Consider the following 17,395-nt stretch of genomic DNA (forward strand, 5'->3'; position numbering starts at 1 on the left):
TTATTGAATACAATACCCTGTGTGTGTTTGCATGTGTGAATATATGTGTATGTATGTGAGAGAGAGAGAGAGATACTATGCTTGTGCTTTTAAACTTTTGCTGTATTTATGTTGAATCCTTTTGTCTTGTATAATAGAGCATTTCAACCAACAGATATGAATAAACTAAGTACCAGACTGAAATGAGTACTGAGATTGATATGCTTGACTGAACTCTTGAAGATAGTACCCCTGCATGGACATACTCCAATAACTAAAACTAGTAAAAGTGTAAAAGATTATTATCATTATCATTATTGCAATCATCATAGCTTTCATCATGCAAACACCACAGAGGTTGTCATGTTCTTAGCAAGATTAAAATGCTATCAGCATTTGTTCATCAATCACTTTATAGATTGTATTAGATGCATTTTATCATAGTATCTGGTCTAGAGAGGTTGACTTGTGTCTTGCAAAACTATAAAGTCCTTATTATTTAACAACAACGTTCTCTTTCATTCAAGGTAGATATGATCAAGATGGTGAAGAGAAGAGAGAGTATGAATATAATTGTGATAAGTGAGACAGCATAGCAAGAGCAAAGTGGTACAAGAGGGAGTACTGAAACAGTGAAAATGATAAGCAGCTAAATGTATGGGGAAAACACAATGTTGAAAGGTGTAGTAATGTTGGGGAGTGAAAGGAGGAGCAATGGAGCTGGATGAAAATGATGTGTGTCAACAGGAGTGAAACAATCCATTTCAACAAAGAATGAGAAAAGAAAAAGTTATGCATTAGTGAGAGTTGATGAATAACAATAAATATAGACAAGGATAAGAGAGAATAAGTGATGAATAGTAACAGACAAATGTGATGAAGAGTAGTGGATGTCAGTGAAGGATATGTGAGAAAATAATCTTTTCTACTCTAGGTACAAGGCCTGAAATTTTTGGGCAGGGGGCCAGTCAATTAGGTCGACCCCAGTACGCAATTGGTGCTTAATTTATTGACCCTGAAAGGATGAAAGGCAAAGTTGACTTTGGTGGAATTAGAACTCTGAACATAAAGACAGACGAAATACCACTAAGCATTTTACCTGGTGTGCTAACGTTTCTTATTTCTTTATTGCCCACACGGGACTAAACATAGAAGGGACAAACAAGGACAGACAAAGGGATTAAGTCGATTACATCGACCCCAGTGTGTAACTGGTACTTAATTTGTCGACCCTGAAATGTATATATGTATATATATGTATGTATATATATGTATGCATGTATATATATGTATGTATATATATGTAAGTATGTCTATATATGTATGTGTGTATATATATATATGTATGTGTTTATATATATGTATGTGTGTATATATGTGTATGTATATATATATATATATATATATATATATATATATATATATATATATATACCCTATTATTATTTTTTCTAATATATAATTCCTGTACATCACCTCCAAACCTTCCAATATATATATATATATATATATATATAAAGAGAGAGAGAGAGAGAGAGAGAGAGAGAGAGAGAGAGAAAGAAAGAAAGAGAGAGTGGGTGTGTGTGTGTGAATCAGACAGAGGCTGAGTATATTGTTTGTAGCTAGTAATTCTGTTTTGAAGTTTTCTAACATATTATTTGTGTAAATATAAGAAATGGAAATTCCTTTCTCAAGATCCTTTCTACAGATGGCTTCAGGAAGCTTCAATAAGACATCAAGTGACAATTTAAATTATATATATTCATCATCATCATCGTTTTACATCTGCTTTTCCATGTTGGCATAGACAAATTATCATGAACGAAGTCAGTACTTATTTAAAATTACTGTCCTCCTAGATGGAGTAGAAACCAAGTCCCTAGTACCAGCTCTAGAGAGAGAGGCTTCTCATCCCTTGTTAGACTAAAGAGTTCTTTCTACAGTATCCTTGTTCATTTGTTTCATTCTAGTTAAATACTAGCATTGAAAGTAGAGGATATGTGAAGGCTGAAAAAACATGAGACAAGCCAGCTCCACTGGATGACTAATGTTGGGATTACATGAACAACTGAGAGAAAATCTGGGTATAAGAGAAATTGGGCGTGGTGTGTAAGAAAGAAGACTTAGATGCTATAGACTTTAGTGTATATGTAGGATGACACATTGGTAAAGCAATGTCAAGAAGTGCAGGCTGAAGTAAACTCCTGAAGAGGGAAGATTATGTAGCAAGATTTTGTACTGAAGAAGATGCACATGTACATCTCCTGCCAGGCATGACAAAATGGATGTAAAGTGTTAATTACAGAGAATGAATATATAGTTGTCTATTAGTATTATATGTATATTCATATGGATTTTGTGTGTGTATGTGTGTAAAAAAAAGTTGCAGTTTTTAAAGCAGTTAACCATAAATGTTCTCTTTTTTTAAATTTTCAATAAAATGTTCCTAATCATCAAGAAACAGTCCTTCACAACAGTACACAACTTGTTTTGTGTGATAGAAAGGAAAAATATCAGGCTCATTTTGTTCGCATTTTGGCAAAAGTTTTAATAGGAATGCTCTACCAATTTTCCTTGGGTGAAACTTTTAGATCGACTGAATGTCAGACGTGTGAGTGCATGTGAAGTTCAGTAGATGCAAAAGTTTCACCCAAGGATTACTGGTTGAACATTCCTATTAAAACTTATTTTATATCATCGTCGCATTCATCATCATCATCATCATCATCATCATCATCATCATCATCATCATCATCATCATCATCATCATCATCATCATCATCATCATCATTTAATGTCTGTCTTTGAGACTAGCATGGGTTGGATGGTTCAACAGAATCTAACAAACTAGAAGACTGTGTCAAACTCTGGTGTCTGCTTTGGCATAGTTTCTATGGCTGGATGTCATTTCAAATTCTAATCACTTTACAGGCTGTACTGACACTAGTGAAGTCACTCAGTAACTCACAAGATGACCCTCTCAACTGAGTTGGAGTAAAGTATTAAGGGAGATGGTTTTGTGCCAGGTGTTGAGAGGTTAAAATATAATAGAGGGATAGGAATAGGTATCTTGGTGCAGAGAAGATACATGACTGCCCCAGTTGGGAATAGAGGTAAAAATGGTGGTGATGAGGCATCAGGTCATACCCTCAATATACAAGAAGGTGAATATAAGGGAAAATATGAATAGAGGATTGGAAAGGGTTGGTAAGTTTGCAAGAGTGTGAAAGAAGAGTGACAGGTGGTTGGAGATGGAGAAGAGGGGAATACAGTAAATAATAAACATGGGTGATCAAATTTGAATATCAGATTAGGTGTGAGGAAGGTAAAGGAAATATGAAAGTGTCGGGGAGGAGGAGGCAATAAATAGTAGTAGAAAAAAAGGGGTTGGCTGCAACAGTATAATAAAACCTAGATGAGAAATAGGAAGATATGTAAAGTGTGATAGGGGTAGGTATGTTGAGTAATGAACAAAGATGGGAAGGGATGTAGTTGGTAAATATGAGTGGGTGTTCATGGGAAAGGTTTGTTCAATGGACAAAAAAACTATAAGTGATGATACTGCAAATGTGGGATGAATGACAGAAAGAAATGGTTCCAAGGATAAAGAGATAAATGGTAGCATAAAGAGAGGATAAAATACAGGGGTTGGACAAAATAATGGAAACAATTTAAAATTTCAAACAAATTTATTTTAACATGGAGTAGGACTGCCTTTGGTAGTAATTACAGCTTGAATTCTATGAGGTATGGACTCATACAAAGTTTGAATTGTTTCCAAAGGAATTTTTGTCCATTCTTCAGCTAAAACAGTCTCTAGTTCTTGTAGTGATGATGGTGGAGGATATTGACTCCTTACTTGTTTTTCTAAAATGCACCATAAATGTTCAATAATATTCAGATCTGGGGACTGTGGTGGCCAGATGAGATGTTCAACTTCACTAGAATGTTTCTCGTGCCATTCAATAACAACTTTAGCTGTGTGAATTGGTGCATTATCATCCTGAAAGATTGCGTTTCCCCCCGGAAACAGTTCCGACACCATAGGATGAATTTGATCAGATAAAATGCTTAAATAGTCTTAACTATTAATTCTGCCATGAACAGAAACCATTGGGTCAGCGGATTTCCAAGACATAGCCCCGCCAGATCATCACAGATCCTCCTCCATGTTTAACAGTTGGAAGAAGGCAGTCTGGGTCAAATGCTTCTTTTGGCTGTCTCCACATGTATACTTGACCAGTGGTTAGAGATAGGGTAATGGATGACTTGTCCAAGAAAATAACATTCTTCCACTGCTCTAGGGACCAATTCTGTAGGTTTTTACTCCACTCTAAACGCTTTGCAATGTTTGTTTTTGAAAGTGGTGGTTTTCTGATTGCAACCCTCCCATGAAATCTAACTTTGTACATCTCCTGGTGAACAATTTTTGTGGAAACTGGGTTCTCGAGGTGGTCATATTAAACTCTGCAGTAATTTTGGGAGCTGTACTTTTGTAATCCTTTCTAACAATTCGCATAAGAGTCCTATGGTCCCTATCTGAAAGTTTTGGTTTTCTTTCGGAGTTTTTGTTTCAACGAGGAGGTTTTTCCGTCTTTCTCAAAGACTATCATTACTTTTGAGACAGTACTTCTTGATACACCAAACATTTCAGCTGTTTTCATTATGCTAGCACCTGCAATATGAGCACCAACAATTGACCTCTTTGAAAGTCCGATAGATCTGTCATTTTAATGAATTTTGATTCCCTTTTCTGATAATACTTGGAAAGAAACAGCAATTTTAGCAAAACATATTAAGCAACACTAATAATAAATCAAAAAACAAAAATAAACAAGCATTTGATGGTTTTATAGATATTTCAAAATTATGATGCTAAGTGTTTCCATTATTTTGTCTAACCCCTGTATGTGCAGTTCTGTTCCCATAAAATGACAGCAGCTGAGTAAAGTGCTATAGTTAGAAGAGTGATGGAAGGATGGTTATTAAGAAAATGAGTTGTGAGCAAGGCTTGATAGGGACAGGTTGGGTACAGGAACACACACACATAAAAGATGTGTTTTTAGGATCTCATTTTTTGCTAATATGGATGGGTTGTCTTGAGCACAGTGAATCTTCAATCATTTTGGTCCTTTGTCATCTCTTTTGTGAAACTCAGCATCCGAGTTTGGTCTTTGTTATTTCATCCTACATTTTCCTGTGTCTCCTTCTTCCACTGGTTCCACCCACATTTAATGATCAGCACTTCTCTAATCCATATACATCACATGACCACACCAGCACAATTTTCTGTCTTGCACACTGTATCTGATCCTCTTATGCCTAATTTCCCCTCAACATATTTGCACTTTGTTGTACATGCACACTGACATTGCACATCCAGCAGAGCATGTTAGCTTCATTTCTTTCTAGGTTTCACTTGTCCTCTCATTCACAGCCCACATTTCACTATCATTTGGCATTGTTATTCATACACAGTCATAATACGCTCTAACTTTTATTCTGAGAGATAGGTTTTTGTTACCAACAGTAATAGCTCTCTGAACTTTCTTCATCTAGTTCTTATTCTTACACCTATACTTTCAGAACATGTTCTTCCACTGCTAATTTGGTTACCTATTTAATTGAAACAGTCTACTATCTCCAAGAGTCCTCCTGGGCATTTAAGAAAATCGATTCCTGTGTTCTTACTGTTTATTGCTCCTGTGCATCTGCCACAAGACCTACATTCTCTGTTAACTTTCTTTTGATTCGACTGCACTTCTTATGTGCCCTTAGTTTGTATTGGGTGTACCATATAAAATTTCTACCTACACTTTTTTGACTTATTGAACAGGGCCATTTTCCTGAAAGGATTAGCATCCTATCTGTTTTCCTGCTTAGTAGAACTTTGGTCTTTGCTAATTTAACTCTGACTCTAGGTTTTGTTTCTACACCAGGAATCTCTCTTCTAATTCTACTTCAGATTCAGCTACAAGAACAAAGCCCTCAACATAGAGGAGTTGCTACAAGTAACCAATCTTAAACTCCTCTGTTATGGCATGCTGGACTATGATAAATAGGAGGGAACCAAGAACTAATCCTTAGTGAATTCCTACATTTATACTAAATGTGATGCTTACACATTACTCATCTTATGGCATGTATGGCTCTTACCAGCCTCTTGTCTACTCCTGGTTTCTGCTGTGACCACCAGATCAGGGAATAAGGATCCTGTCAAGAAGCTTTCTCCAGGTTGATGAATGGTTTGCTCTTGGTAGTTGCCTTACTAGTAAGTGGACATCAGTAACACTTCTCCCTGGCACACAACCAAACTGCATCTCATCAAGTCTAACACTCTTCCTAATTATTATAACTCTTTGTGTAATTTTTATTAGCTGGTCCAGCAAATTGATTCCTCTGCAATTCTCTCTAAGACACCTCCTTTACCCTTGTATCAATTGACTATAATGCTGCTACACCAGCTTTTTGGTACAATATCTTTCTTTTACAACCTGATGAACTATATGAGTATCTAGTCTGTATTCCGCTCCACCAGATATTTTAAACACCTCAGTGGTAATTCCTAATGAACCAGGAACTTTACCTCACTTCATATCCTTAATTGCTTTATCTATTATGTTGCTTTTGACTAGAATGGTTGGTCCTTCTGTCAGGCTCACATCAGGAAGACTCTCATGCATTCTCCACGTTTAGTTGCTTTTAGAAGTGGCACATCCATGCTTCTTTCTTTTCAAATTCACAATGTGCATGTGTGTCATTATCCAACTATATACACAATATCCTATCCATAATATCTCAAGTTTCTCTAATACACTGTCTTGCACCCTGCGATAGAAAACCTCATGCACCTGATACTTATGCTGTAGGGCTTTGGAAACCTCTTCCTTTCTGCTTCTTCCCTTGCTAGATATACCTGTCATCTAACTTCCCTTCTAGCTACCTGATATAATTCTCTGTTACCACATTGTTCCAGTCTTTCCAAGTCTATCTCTTCACTTTTATGACTCTGTCTACCTCATTATTCCACTGTCACATTGCCCTTGATCTGGCTGGAACTTTGTACCAGCTCCAGATTTAGTTTGTAGCCTTCAATAGATTTACTTTTAAGAACTCTCAATTCTCTTTTGTGCTATACATCTGTCTATCTCCTCTTCCTTTTAGTCAAATGCCCCTACTAGTTCTCTGAATTTTCGACTGTTCAATGGATCTTTAAGTTTCCATATCTTCCTTTTCCAAACTTGTTTGTGTCCTTGAGTCCTTCTAGCCCTAAGTCTGAAATCACTAGACACTTACCTATGTTTAATTGTATTCTTCACTTGGGAAGGACTTCACATTTACAAGCATCTGCCTATCCATGTTTTTGCTGAGAATGTCAATCTGGCTTGTGTTCTCACCAGATTACTAGGTGATCAGGTGGATGGGTGGTTTCTTGAAGTTAGTGTTGTAGATCATAAAGTCTCTTACATCACATAACTTCAATAGCCTTGTTTACCTCATCTCTAGAACCAAAGCCATAACTGCGCACCATGAAACCAATTGGAGTGCTATCTAGCATGTCCATTGAAGTCACAAGCCACGATAGTAAGATCATTGTCATTCGTCATCAATGTAATCTGTTATTTGTCATCAAAGTGTATATATATATATATAAAGAGAGAGAGAGAGATTATTTATTATATAATATGTAAATCTGTATATATATTTATATGATATATATTATATTGTGTGCATATATACATATATATATATATATATATATATATATATATATATATATATATATATATGTATGTATATCAATGAATATAAATGTATATATAGAGGGATTCTTTCTTATATAGTTTTAGCAATGATGTCATGCTGTGTTGGAAAGTAATACCTTGAGAACATTTTAATATTATGATGATATTTAGGCAGCGTACTGGGAAAATCATTAGCATACTGGGCAGAGTTTTTTTCTGCAGTCTTCCACTTTATGTATTAGTAATAATAATAACTATAGTAAAAAGTAAGAAAATAAAGAACATCAGTAGAAGGATGAGTGCAAAAAGATTTCAAACTAGGTTTTAAAGTTAATAGTTGGAGACAGAGAGCAGATAGTAACTGAAACAGATTATTTTCAGCAGAATCAATCAATTAAAATAGAAAATAGGTACAATAGAAGTTTGAAAAATATTTTTTCCTAATACCTCAGTGATATCAGTAAACGTCAGCCTTCCATTGGCATTTGTATCTTCTGCTTATAATTTTCCATCCTTTTGCATGTAAATCCTGTTTAATAGTTGAATAGTGATGCACCATGTTAATTGCAATACTTATTCCCAAAAGTTAAATACTTCTGATAAAGAGAAATTTTGTTGGACATCTAGTGTCTATATGTGTGCGTGTGTTATATTGTTGTTGGCACTCCGTCACTTACGACGTCGAGGGTTCCAGTTGATCCGATCAACAGAACAGCCTGCGCGTGAAATAGCGTGCAAGTGGCTGAACACTCCACAGACACGTGTACCCTTAACGTAGTTCTCAGGGATATTCAGCGTGACACAGCGTGACAAGGCTGACCCTTTGAATTACAGGCACAACAGAAACAGGAACTAAGAGTGAGAGAAAGTTGTGGTAAAAGAGTACAGCAGGGTCGCCACCATCCCCTGCCGGAGCCTCGTGGAGCTTTAGGTGTTTTCGCTCTATAAACACTCACAACGCCCGGTCTGGGAATCGAAACTGTGATCCTATGACCGCGAGTCTGCTGCCCTAACCACTGGGCCATTGCGCCTCCACGTGTGTGTGTGTGTGTTATTCTCGGAGTGGTTACACTCTCGGAGTGGTACACTCTCGGAGTGGTACACTCTCGGAGTGGTACACTCTCGGAGTGGTACACTCTCGGAGTGGTTGGCGTTAGGAAGGGCATCCAGCTGTAGAAACTCAGCCAAATTAGATTGGAGCCTGGTGTTGCCATCTGGTTTCACCAGTCCTCAGTCAAATCATCCAACCCATGCTAGCATGGAAAGCGGACGTTAAACGATGATGATGATGATGATAATGAACTGAATTGACATGTTCAGCTGATGCTTTTGTGGAAGTATGACAGTCAGTGGATGCAGGATCAGTTGGCTGAAATTTGCAGCCATGATGTTACTTGGCACACTCAAAGGTGATCTCCTGCATGCACTGAATGGGTTCACTGCTGAGTGCTGCAAGACAGGGATGAGAATTTGTGTTACAAAGACTGAGTCATAGGTCCTCCCAAGAAAGTTGACCTAGTGCAGTCTGCATGTTAGTGAAACATCACCGAGACAAATGGAGAATTTTAAGTATCTCAGGACCATATTCATGAGTGATGGAAAGAAGGAGGATGAACTGGATGCTATAATTTTAGGTGTGGGAACAGTAATGTACCAGTGCCAGCATTTGATCTTCAAAAGAGGAAGGATTGGTAAAGAAACCAAACTTGCTGTCTTCAGTTTAACTTTTTCACTTCCTGAGTGTTAAACTAATACATCTGTTTGTTGTCTACGCCGCCCATCCTGTCCTTGTCTTTTGTTTTTTTTGTAAATTCTCCTCCTATATATATATATATATATATATATATATATATATGAAAATGTGTGTGTGTGTGTGTGTGTGTGTGAGCGTGTGCAATATATATGTGTAATATATGTGTGTGTGTGCAATATATATATGTATAATATATATATATATATATATATATATATATATATATATATATATATATATATATATATATATATATATATATATATATATATATATATACATATATGTGGTATATATATTTAATATATATATATAGAGAGAGAGAAAGAGAGAGATTTATGTATTAATGTGCGTGTATGTGTGTCTGTTATCATTATCATCATCATTTTCATTTTACATCTACTTTTAGGACTGGTATGGTCTGGATGGGTCATTACATTTTGATTTGGTTCTTATTTAGAGATGCTAACACCCTTGGTGTGATTGTTGATCTTGCCTCACATGTCAGTTTTCATTTTGGCATAATTTTTATAACTGCATGTTCTTCCTAATATTTTACTGAATATACAAGGTCTAATTTATCAGTGCACCAGCATTAGAGAGGCTGTCATGTACATGAAAAGATTCAAGAGTCTTCTTGACCCTATGATGTCTCTTGTCATTTTACAACCACTTTGTAGCGTGTGCTGATGGATATTTTATTGCAGAATCAGGTCTAGAGAGGTGTCACATTCTCAGCCACACAAGGCTAAGGTTTTCTCAGCCCTGTGATATCTCTACTCATTCATTACGACTATAAATAGTGTGTTGCATGCATTTTATCATAGCATCCATACTTGTGAGCTTGTTTTGCATTGGAATCTTAGTTAAGCTTTGTTGTCACTGTTCAAGACATTGTGACTAGTATAGTGGGTTGAAGAAAAGGTTGTTGTGAAAGATGAATTTGGATAAGAGAGAGAAGGAAGAGAGTATAATAGGTGAAGCAATGTTGGTACAGAGGTAGGTGGGAGATGGGAGAGAGAGAGAGTGCTAGAGAATTAATGAGAAGGAAAAAGCCAAGTTGTGATGAGAGAGAAAATTATGACACAGGGTAAATAGTCAACATATGTTTGAAGGTAAAAAAGAGAGTGATTGATGATTAGTTGTAGAAATGGCCAATGGTAAGAGAATGTGATGGATATTAGTAATGAGTGTTATGCGGGAGAAAGTAGTGGCTAGTTGCATAGAAGTGAGTGGTAATGTTAGTTGGTAAGAGAGAAAAGGAGTGATGGAAAAGGTCAGATAAATGTCAATAGAAGAGTGACTTGAGAAAAAGCGAGTCATGATAGGTAGCATAGGAAGTTAAACGGAGAGTGTATTGGATACCAGTAAATTCAATACAATTCCTTCTTATTCATATAGAGATATGCATACATTCATATATAATAATAATATAGTAGGATCAATCAATCAATCATGGTAAAAACATTTGGTTAGTATCTAGCAAAAAAGTGGCTTGCATAGAAAACAAATAAATCAATAATTGATCCATAAAGTTTATTAATCAGTTCATCAAATGCACTTTGTCCCATATTGAGATTAGATAGAAAATTCCAATAAGATGAGAGATGCTATACAAATCCAGTTTGAAAGCATCAAATACTGCTTGTTATACAATAATCAAATCTATAAATGATAGGAATGGAAGAAGTAGTCAAGCGCTACAACTTTTTCAAAAGGGGAACTGAGTGCAAATGATGTAACGTTACAAATGTTTCATGGTTATCTGGCGTCCTTTCTTATTAGGTGCATATGGCTATTCTGATAGAAATTATTTACAGCAAGTAATTTCCAAAGGAATAGTTGTATGCACCCAATGAGAAAGGACACCAGATATCTACAAAGCAGGTTACATTATATGCACCCAGTGCCCTTTTTTGAAAAAGTTGTAGCGCTTGACTATTTCTTCCATTCCTTTCATTTGCATGCGTGTGTGTGTGTATGTGTGTATACATACATGTATGTGTATGTATGTATACACATATATACACTTACACACACACATGCATACACATATTTTTGTACAACTTGCACTTTTTTATAGATTTTTAACCCTAATAATTATGGGTGTATATTATACATAAGAATTTTAATGCTGCCCATTTTCCCCATTGTAAGTGCATGATCATTTTCAGGATGGCCTAAGTTATATCTAATGTTGAAGCTAATTGATATTTAGCAAAAGGTTTAAATCAAAATAATGTTACCTTTTTTCCAAAATAAGGAATATACTTTAAATGTTCATATCATTTTATAAGTATGTCCATTAGTTTTTTTTTCTTTCTTTTCACAGACACGTTAAAATAATTCTGACAAAATGGACAAAATATGTTTTTTTTCTGTTTATACACTTCTGCGTTCCTCAGTTACTGTATATAAGCTGCTAAAAAACATGCTTTTTAATTATTTTTTCCCTTGTGGTTTCAATAACCTGCTATACTAGGTAAAAGCAATGTTCTACTTGTGACCATTAGTCAATATATTGTTTAAATAGACATAATTTATATAAAACATTTGGGTTCTTTTAAATTAAATGATTTTAACTTCATAATATTTTTTCTAATTAAAATATATATTTGCCAGATTCTGAATATCTGATATTCAGAACAGTTGAATCTAAACACCATTTATTAAAAAAAAAAAGTGTACTAGAAAAGTTTGAAAAATTGTAAAAAATCTTCACTAAAACATTTTTCTCCTGTGGCAACACTTGGTAAAATCAAGTATACCATTATAAAGTGATTGATATTGTAGTGGAAAAAAAACAAAAAACAATATATAATCAGGTGTTAGCTGCATCAATGCAGCCAACAGGTAAAATTTGAGTTTAAGGGTCACTTTTTAGGAAGAAGTAAAGAAAATTACAATTCTTTATTTTGCAGTTTTCAGAAAACAAATTTATAAAAGGAGATGTATGTCTGCTTGACAACATAAGTTAAGCAAGATCAAACAGCCAAACATATATTAGAAATAATAATGACATATAACATGATGTTTCTAATATTCAAAACTTAGGAAAAACCAAAGTATTTGTTTTATGGGACAATATGTAATTGAAATTAATATGTAAATGATTTGAAATAGGTTATTACTCTAACATTCTGCAGATTTATATGTAAATTCTTCTAGACATTTGTTTTATATGTATGGAAATATATATATAAAGCCTAGAGTTGTTCACTTTGGTCTGCAAGTGGGCAAAAGTCAGTGTTAATACAGTTGCACTGGAATTAATGAACAAAAAGGGGACAGTGTTGTGATGGTTTCTGTAATTTATTTTGTTGACATTGAAAATTAATTTTAGAATATTACTTGTTCAGGAGTAATATCTATGACCAGTAGGGAAGTGCCCCTGTACCAGGCTGAGAAGATTCTTGCAATATTAGTAGCAGCACATTGGGAGAAGTGATGGGGTTCAACCAGATGCTATTATGTTATGATGCCATATTTGTTGCTGAGAGGTGTTATGTGTATATAATATATTTTTTTGAAAAATTCACTCTCTTTCAGTAGAGTGATACACTGCTAATAATTTCTTTATCTGGCTAGATACTAAATTTGTTAGCTAATGCTGCTTATTAAGTTCTTCAAAATTATTAATGGGTGACTGGAGGACTTACTATTATATAATAGCTTCTCATTTACCTGAAATTAGGTCTATTGTAATGTCTAAAACATTATCTACATTAATATTTGTGATGATAGATGTTTTTAAACTACTTTGTTTGAATGCACTGAATAAATTTTTTCTAATTTGTTTGATTGATTGTTATTCATATGATGCTAAATAAACAGGCCATCATGTCTGTAAGGCTGAATTTCCTCCTTGGGGATTCTGATATATATATATATATATATATATATATATATATATATATATATATATATATATATGTATATCTTTACTTTTTACTCTTTAACTTGTTTCAGTCATTTGACTGTGGCTATGCTGGAGCACCGCCTTTAGTCAAGCAAATCGACCCCGGGACTTATTCTTTGTAGGCCTAGTACTTATTCTATCGGTCTTTTTTGCCGAACCGCACAAACACACACACATATATCTATATATATACATATATACAACGGGCTTCTTTCAGTTTGTGTCTACCAAATCCACTCACAAGGCTTTGGTCGGCCCAGGCTAGAGTAGAAGACACTTGCCCAAGATGCCACACAGTGGGACTGAACCCGGAACCATGTGGCTGGTAAGCAAGCTACTTACCACACAGCCACACACACATAAACATATAATCACACAAGTCCTCATACCTCAGTCCCATATAACACACACACATAATGCAGATACACAGATATAGTACAAACATATATAATGTGTGTGTATATATATATATATATATATATATATATATATATATATATATGTATGTATGTATGTATGTATGTATGTATGTATGTATGTATGTATATATTTATGGATGTAGACGTGTGTGTATATGTGTGTATATATATTTGCACATGTGTGTATATATATCTGCACATGTGTGTATGTGTAATATATATATATATATATATATATATATATATATATAACAATATATTATAAATTAACTACCAACAAAAATAATTGGTAAGCTAACTTAAAAAATCATCACCTAAATAGCAGAAAAAAATGACAGTGAAGATATGCAGACTCTTCAAGAATCGATCCTTTTGGTTATATTAATAATAATAATAAAGGAGTTATGACGCAAAAACGTATAAATTCAAAAGAACATATTTATCTTCTTCAATATATATTTCAGTAAAAAGAATTCATTAAGATGCTTAAATCAAAATTTCTTTACACATCATTCAGGAACAGATATAACATCAGAAAAAATACATTCCGTTTAAAAACACAAACCGTTCATGGCGAAAAAATTTCACAATTACAAAAAACGAACAAAATTTTTAAAGTTTTAGCAAAAAGAATGCTATTACCTACATACAGGCATCCTCGTGTGCGCCCGTAATATACACACATGTGTATGTGTATGTGTGTGTATATATATATATATATATATACATGTGTATGTGTATATATATATATATATATATATGTATGTATATACACACGTGTGTGTGTTTCTGTTTGTATATATTTTTACATAGATATGTGTATGTGTGCATATAAATATATGTATACACAGATAGGTATATGGTATGTGTATAAATAGATAAATGAATATTCAATCTTTGTTGTGGAAGTTGAATATTTGTAATATAAATTTGTGACTTATATCTGCATTATTCACTATTTCACAGATCCAAAATCACACCCAATTGTTCAGTTGCTACCAATCTTAATAGTGAAACTGCCACAATTTCTTTAAAAAAAAGGCCCTGTCATTAGATGATGAGTAAAGATCATTCAAATTTGACAGTTCAGATAATGTGATGAAACCAATCGTTGGATGATTACTAGATGTTGGAGTGGGTGCTTAAATATTATCATACAATTGCTGTATTGAATGGGAGGCAATTCTGATATAAAAGATATATGTGTGGATAGATATTAACTTCAGTAAACTTTTAGATATCATTTCAGTAATTATATTTTTTTAAATAAACAGTCAATACAAATACAGGTATACATATTTGTGCATGTATGTACATGTACACACACACACACACACATACACACATGTATGCACACACACACACACACACACACACACATTATCTGAAGCTGATCAATTACCTGTTATACTCTTAATTTCTTTTGTGCCATTGTTGCTGTTATTTGATAAAGTTAAAAAAAAAACTGGGAAAATCCCACAAAAAGAAGTTCAGAGCAATGCAAACACAACTAGATTTTATTTAGATTTTAAATTATGTTGAGCAAATAATTTTCTTTCATTTTAAAATAAAGTAATATTTTATAAATTGAGAACACCAATTCTTTAACTTTAATTCTGTATCTATAGAATTTTTTATAATCATCATCATGACGACCATCAATATCAATAAATTACTTTTATTTTAGAGTGTATGTTCAGAAGTTTTATTTTCTGATGTGAGTGTTTTAACTTTAGAAAAATTTTTAGTATCAGTTTATGATTTTAATAAAATTAGCAATTTATTAGATTTTTTTCATACTTCATGAGAAAAACCCATCCAATTAGTACTGACCTAGAAATCAATATATTATTGTTTTCAGCAAGACCCTTATTCCTATTATAATTATTATTTTAGTATTTAAGAACTTCCTATGTCAGTTGTTAAGTTTATTAGAATATATTAAATATCACCTTTCATATCTTATTCGAGAAAAAGCCAAATTAATTTTATTCTTTGTACTTTTCTTTTCCTTATATTATGAAATGCTTGTAATTGTTATTTATTATTTACAATGTAAACAATAATTAAACTTAATTAAAAAGTCGTTTTTACAAACATTTTATACCATCATTTATTCAGTAGTATTATTATTATTTCCTCATGTAATTTTACATCACAACTATTTCATTAACCATAAATGTAAAAATATTAAAAAAAACTATTTTAAAATAATCTAGTGTGAATGATGTATGTGAATTTTAGTATAAATTAATGCCAAATGCCTTATAGTGACTATTATAATCAAGAGTAAATAAAACAAAAACTAACGAATAATTGATTACAGAAGTCAAGCAAAAAAGTCGAAAATGTAAGTATTTTTTTTTCCTTTGCCCAGCCTTAGTGATTGTGAACTGTCTTTTTTTTTCTTGAAACAGTAAGAGTAGTCTTTAAGTAATTCCCCCAGCCTAACTGGTTAACTTCTCAGCCTTCTTTCTAAATAAAAGCTAAGCCCTTATTAAATCACAAGCTTGACAGGTGATACAATGTCTTTCAAGTTTGATATTGTCTTTTATTTCACAACACATTTGGTTAGAGTTTCTACATATGTTTGTATTAATAAGTTAGATTTTTAAATCAGTATGTGTATACTTAGTTTCTTCTATACAAATTAGTAGTATTATCAATATTAATATTATTTTAATGATTATCATGTGGCATACTCATAGTAACATTTCATATATATATATATATATATGTGTGTGTGTGTGTTTGTGTATACACATGCACAAACACATACCCTCACATACATGCACGCACACACACACACACACACACACACATGTACACACACACACACGCACACACACACACATGTTCTCATGCATATATACATGGATGCATGGTTCTTTTAAAAGTATTTATTCATAGTTTGTCAGCATTTATCTATTCTCTTAATTTTCTTTCTTCTTTGTCTGTTTCATGTATGTACACAGCACTGAAATATTTTCTAATGTAGCACTGTGTATGCATGATTTTTATTGACACATCACAGTGTTGTTTAAAATAATTAATCATTAGTAGCATCAAATTTTTTGGAATGATATGAAATTAAATAGTAAGACAGTTATCTATGTGTCTGTATTTGTCTTTTGCTTTTTTTTTTCTGTTTTCTTCATTTCTTTTTTCTCTTTATTCAGTTATCTCAAATAGTATAAGTTTATTTCTTTGAATTATGTTGATATTATGCCAAATATCAGAGATTGGATCTAAAAATAATAATGTGGACAATAATGTTATTTTCATTTATCTCTTTACATTACAAAAAAAAAAAAAAAAAAAGAAATATTTTCATGTTGCAATACTAAGAGTGCTTCTAATAAGGAATTGGTTTCTGAAAAACTGAATTTAAAAGCCCACCCATTTCTCTGTTCAAGTTAGATTCCATATAGCCATCAGCAGCAATCTCTGAGTCATGGTTTTCTTCTCTTTTCTACTATAACAATCTTTCAAAACTTAAATTACAACCATCACTTGCAAGCTTGTATGACTTGGTAGTATGCACTATGCTTTCACTACTTGTTTTAGGTACCTATGTAAT

General features: G+C 33.3%; 1 protein-coding gene across 27 annotated transcripts in view; it reads left to right on the forward strand.

The window, feature by feature from the left end:
• Nucleotides 1-17,395, forward strand: part of LOC106881656 (calcium-dependent secretion activator 1) — a 240,691-nt gene that overhangs the window by 145,973 nt on the left and 77,323 nt on the right. For 17 of the 27 annotated variants that reach the window (XM_089359056.1, XM_089359105.1, XM_089359212.1 and 14 more), the window contains one exon: nucleotides 16,142-16,165. The exons of the other annotated variants lie outside the window; for them this stretch is intronic. In XM_089359056.1, coding sequence (XP_089215182.1) covers nucleotides 16,142-16,165 — 24 coding nt within the window. The remainder of the gene's footprint in view (nucleotides 1-16,141; nucleotides 16,166-17,395) is intronic. 27 annotated transcript variants of the gene reach the window in all.

Source organism: Octopus bimaculoides, chromosome 1 (genome assembly GCF_046866305.1).
Source record: "Octopus bimaculoides isolate indiv1 chromosome 1, ASM4686630v1, whole genome shotgun sequence".
NCBI lineage: Eukaryota > Metazoa > Mollusca > Cephalopoda > Octopoda > Octopodidae > Octopus > Octopus bimaculoides.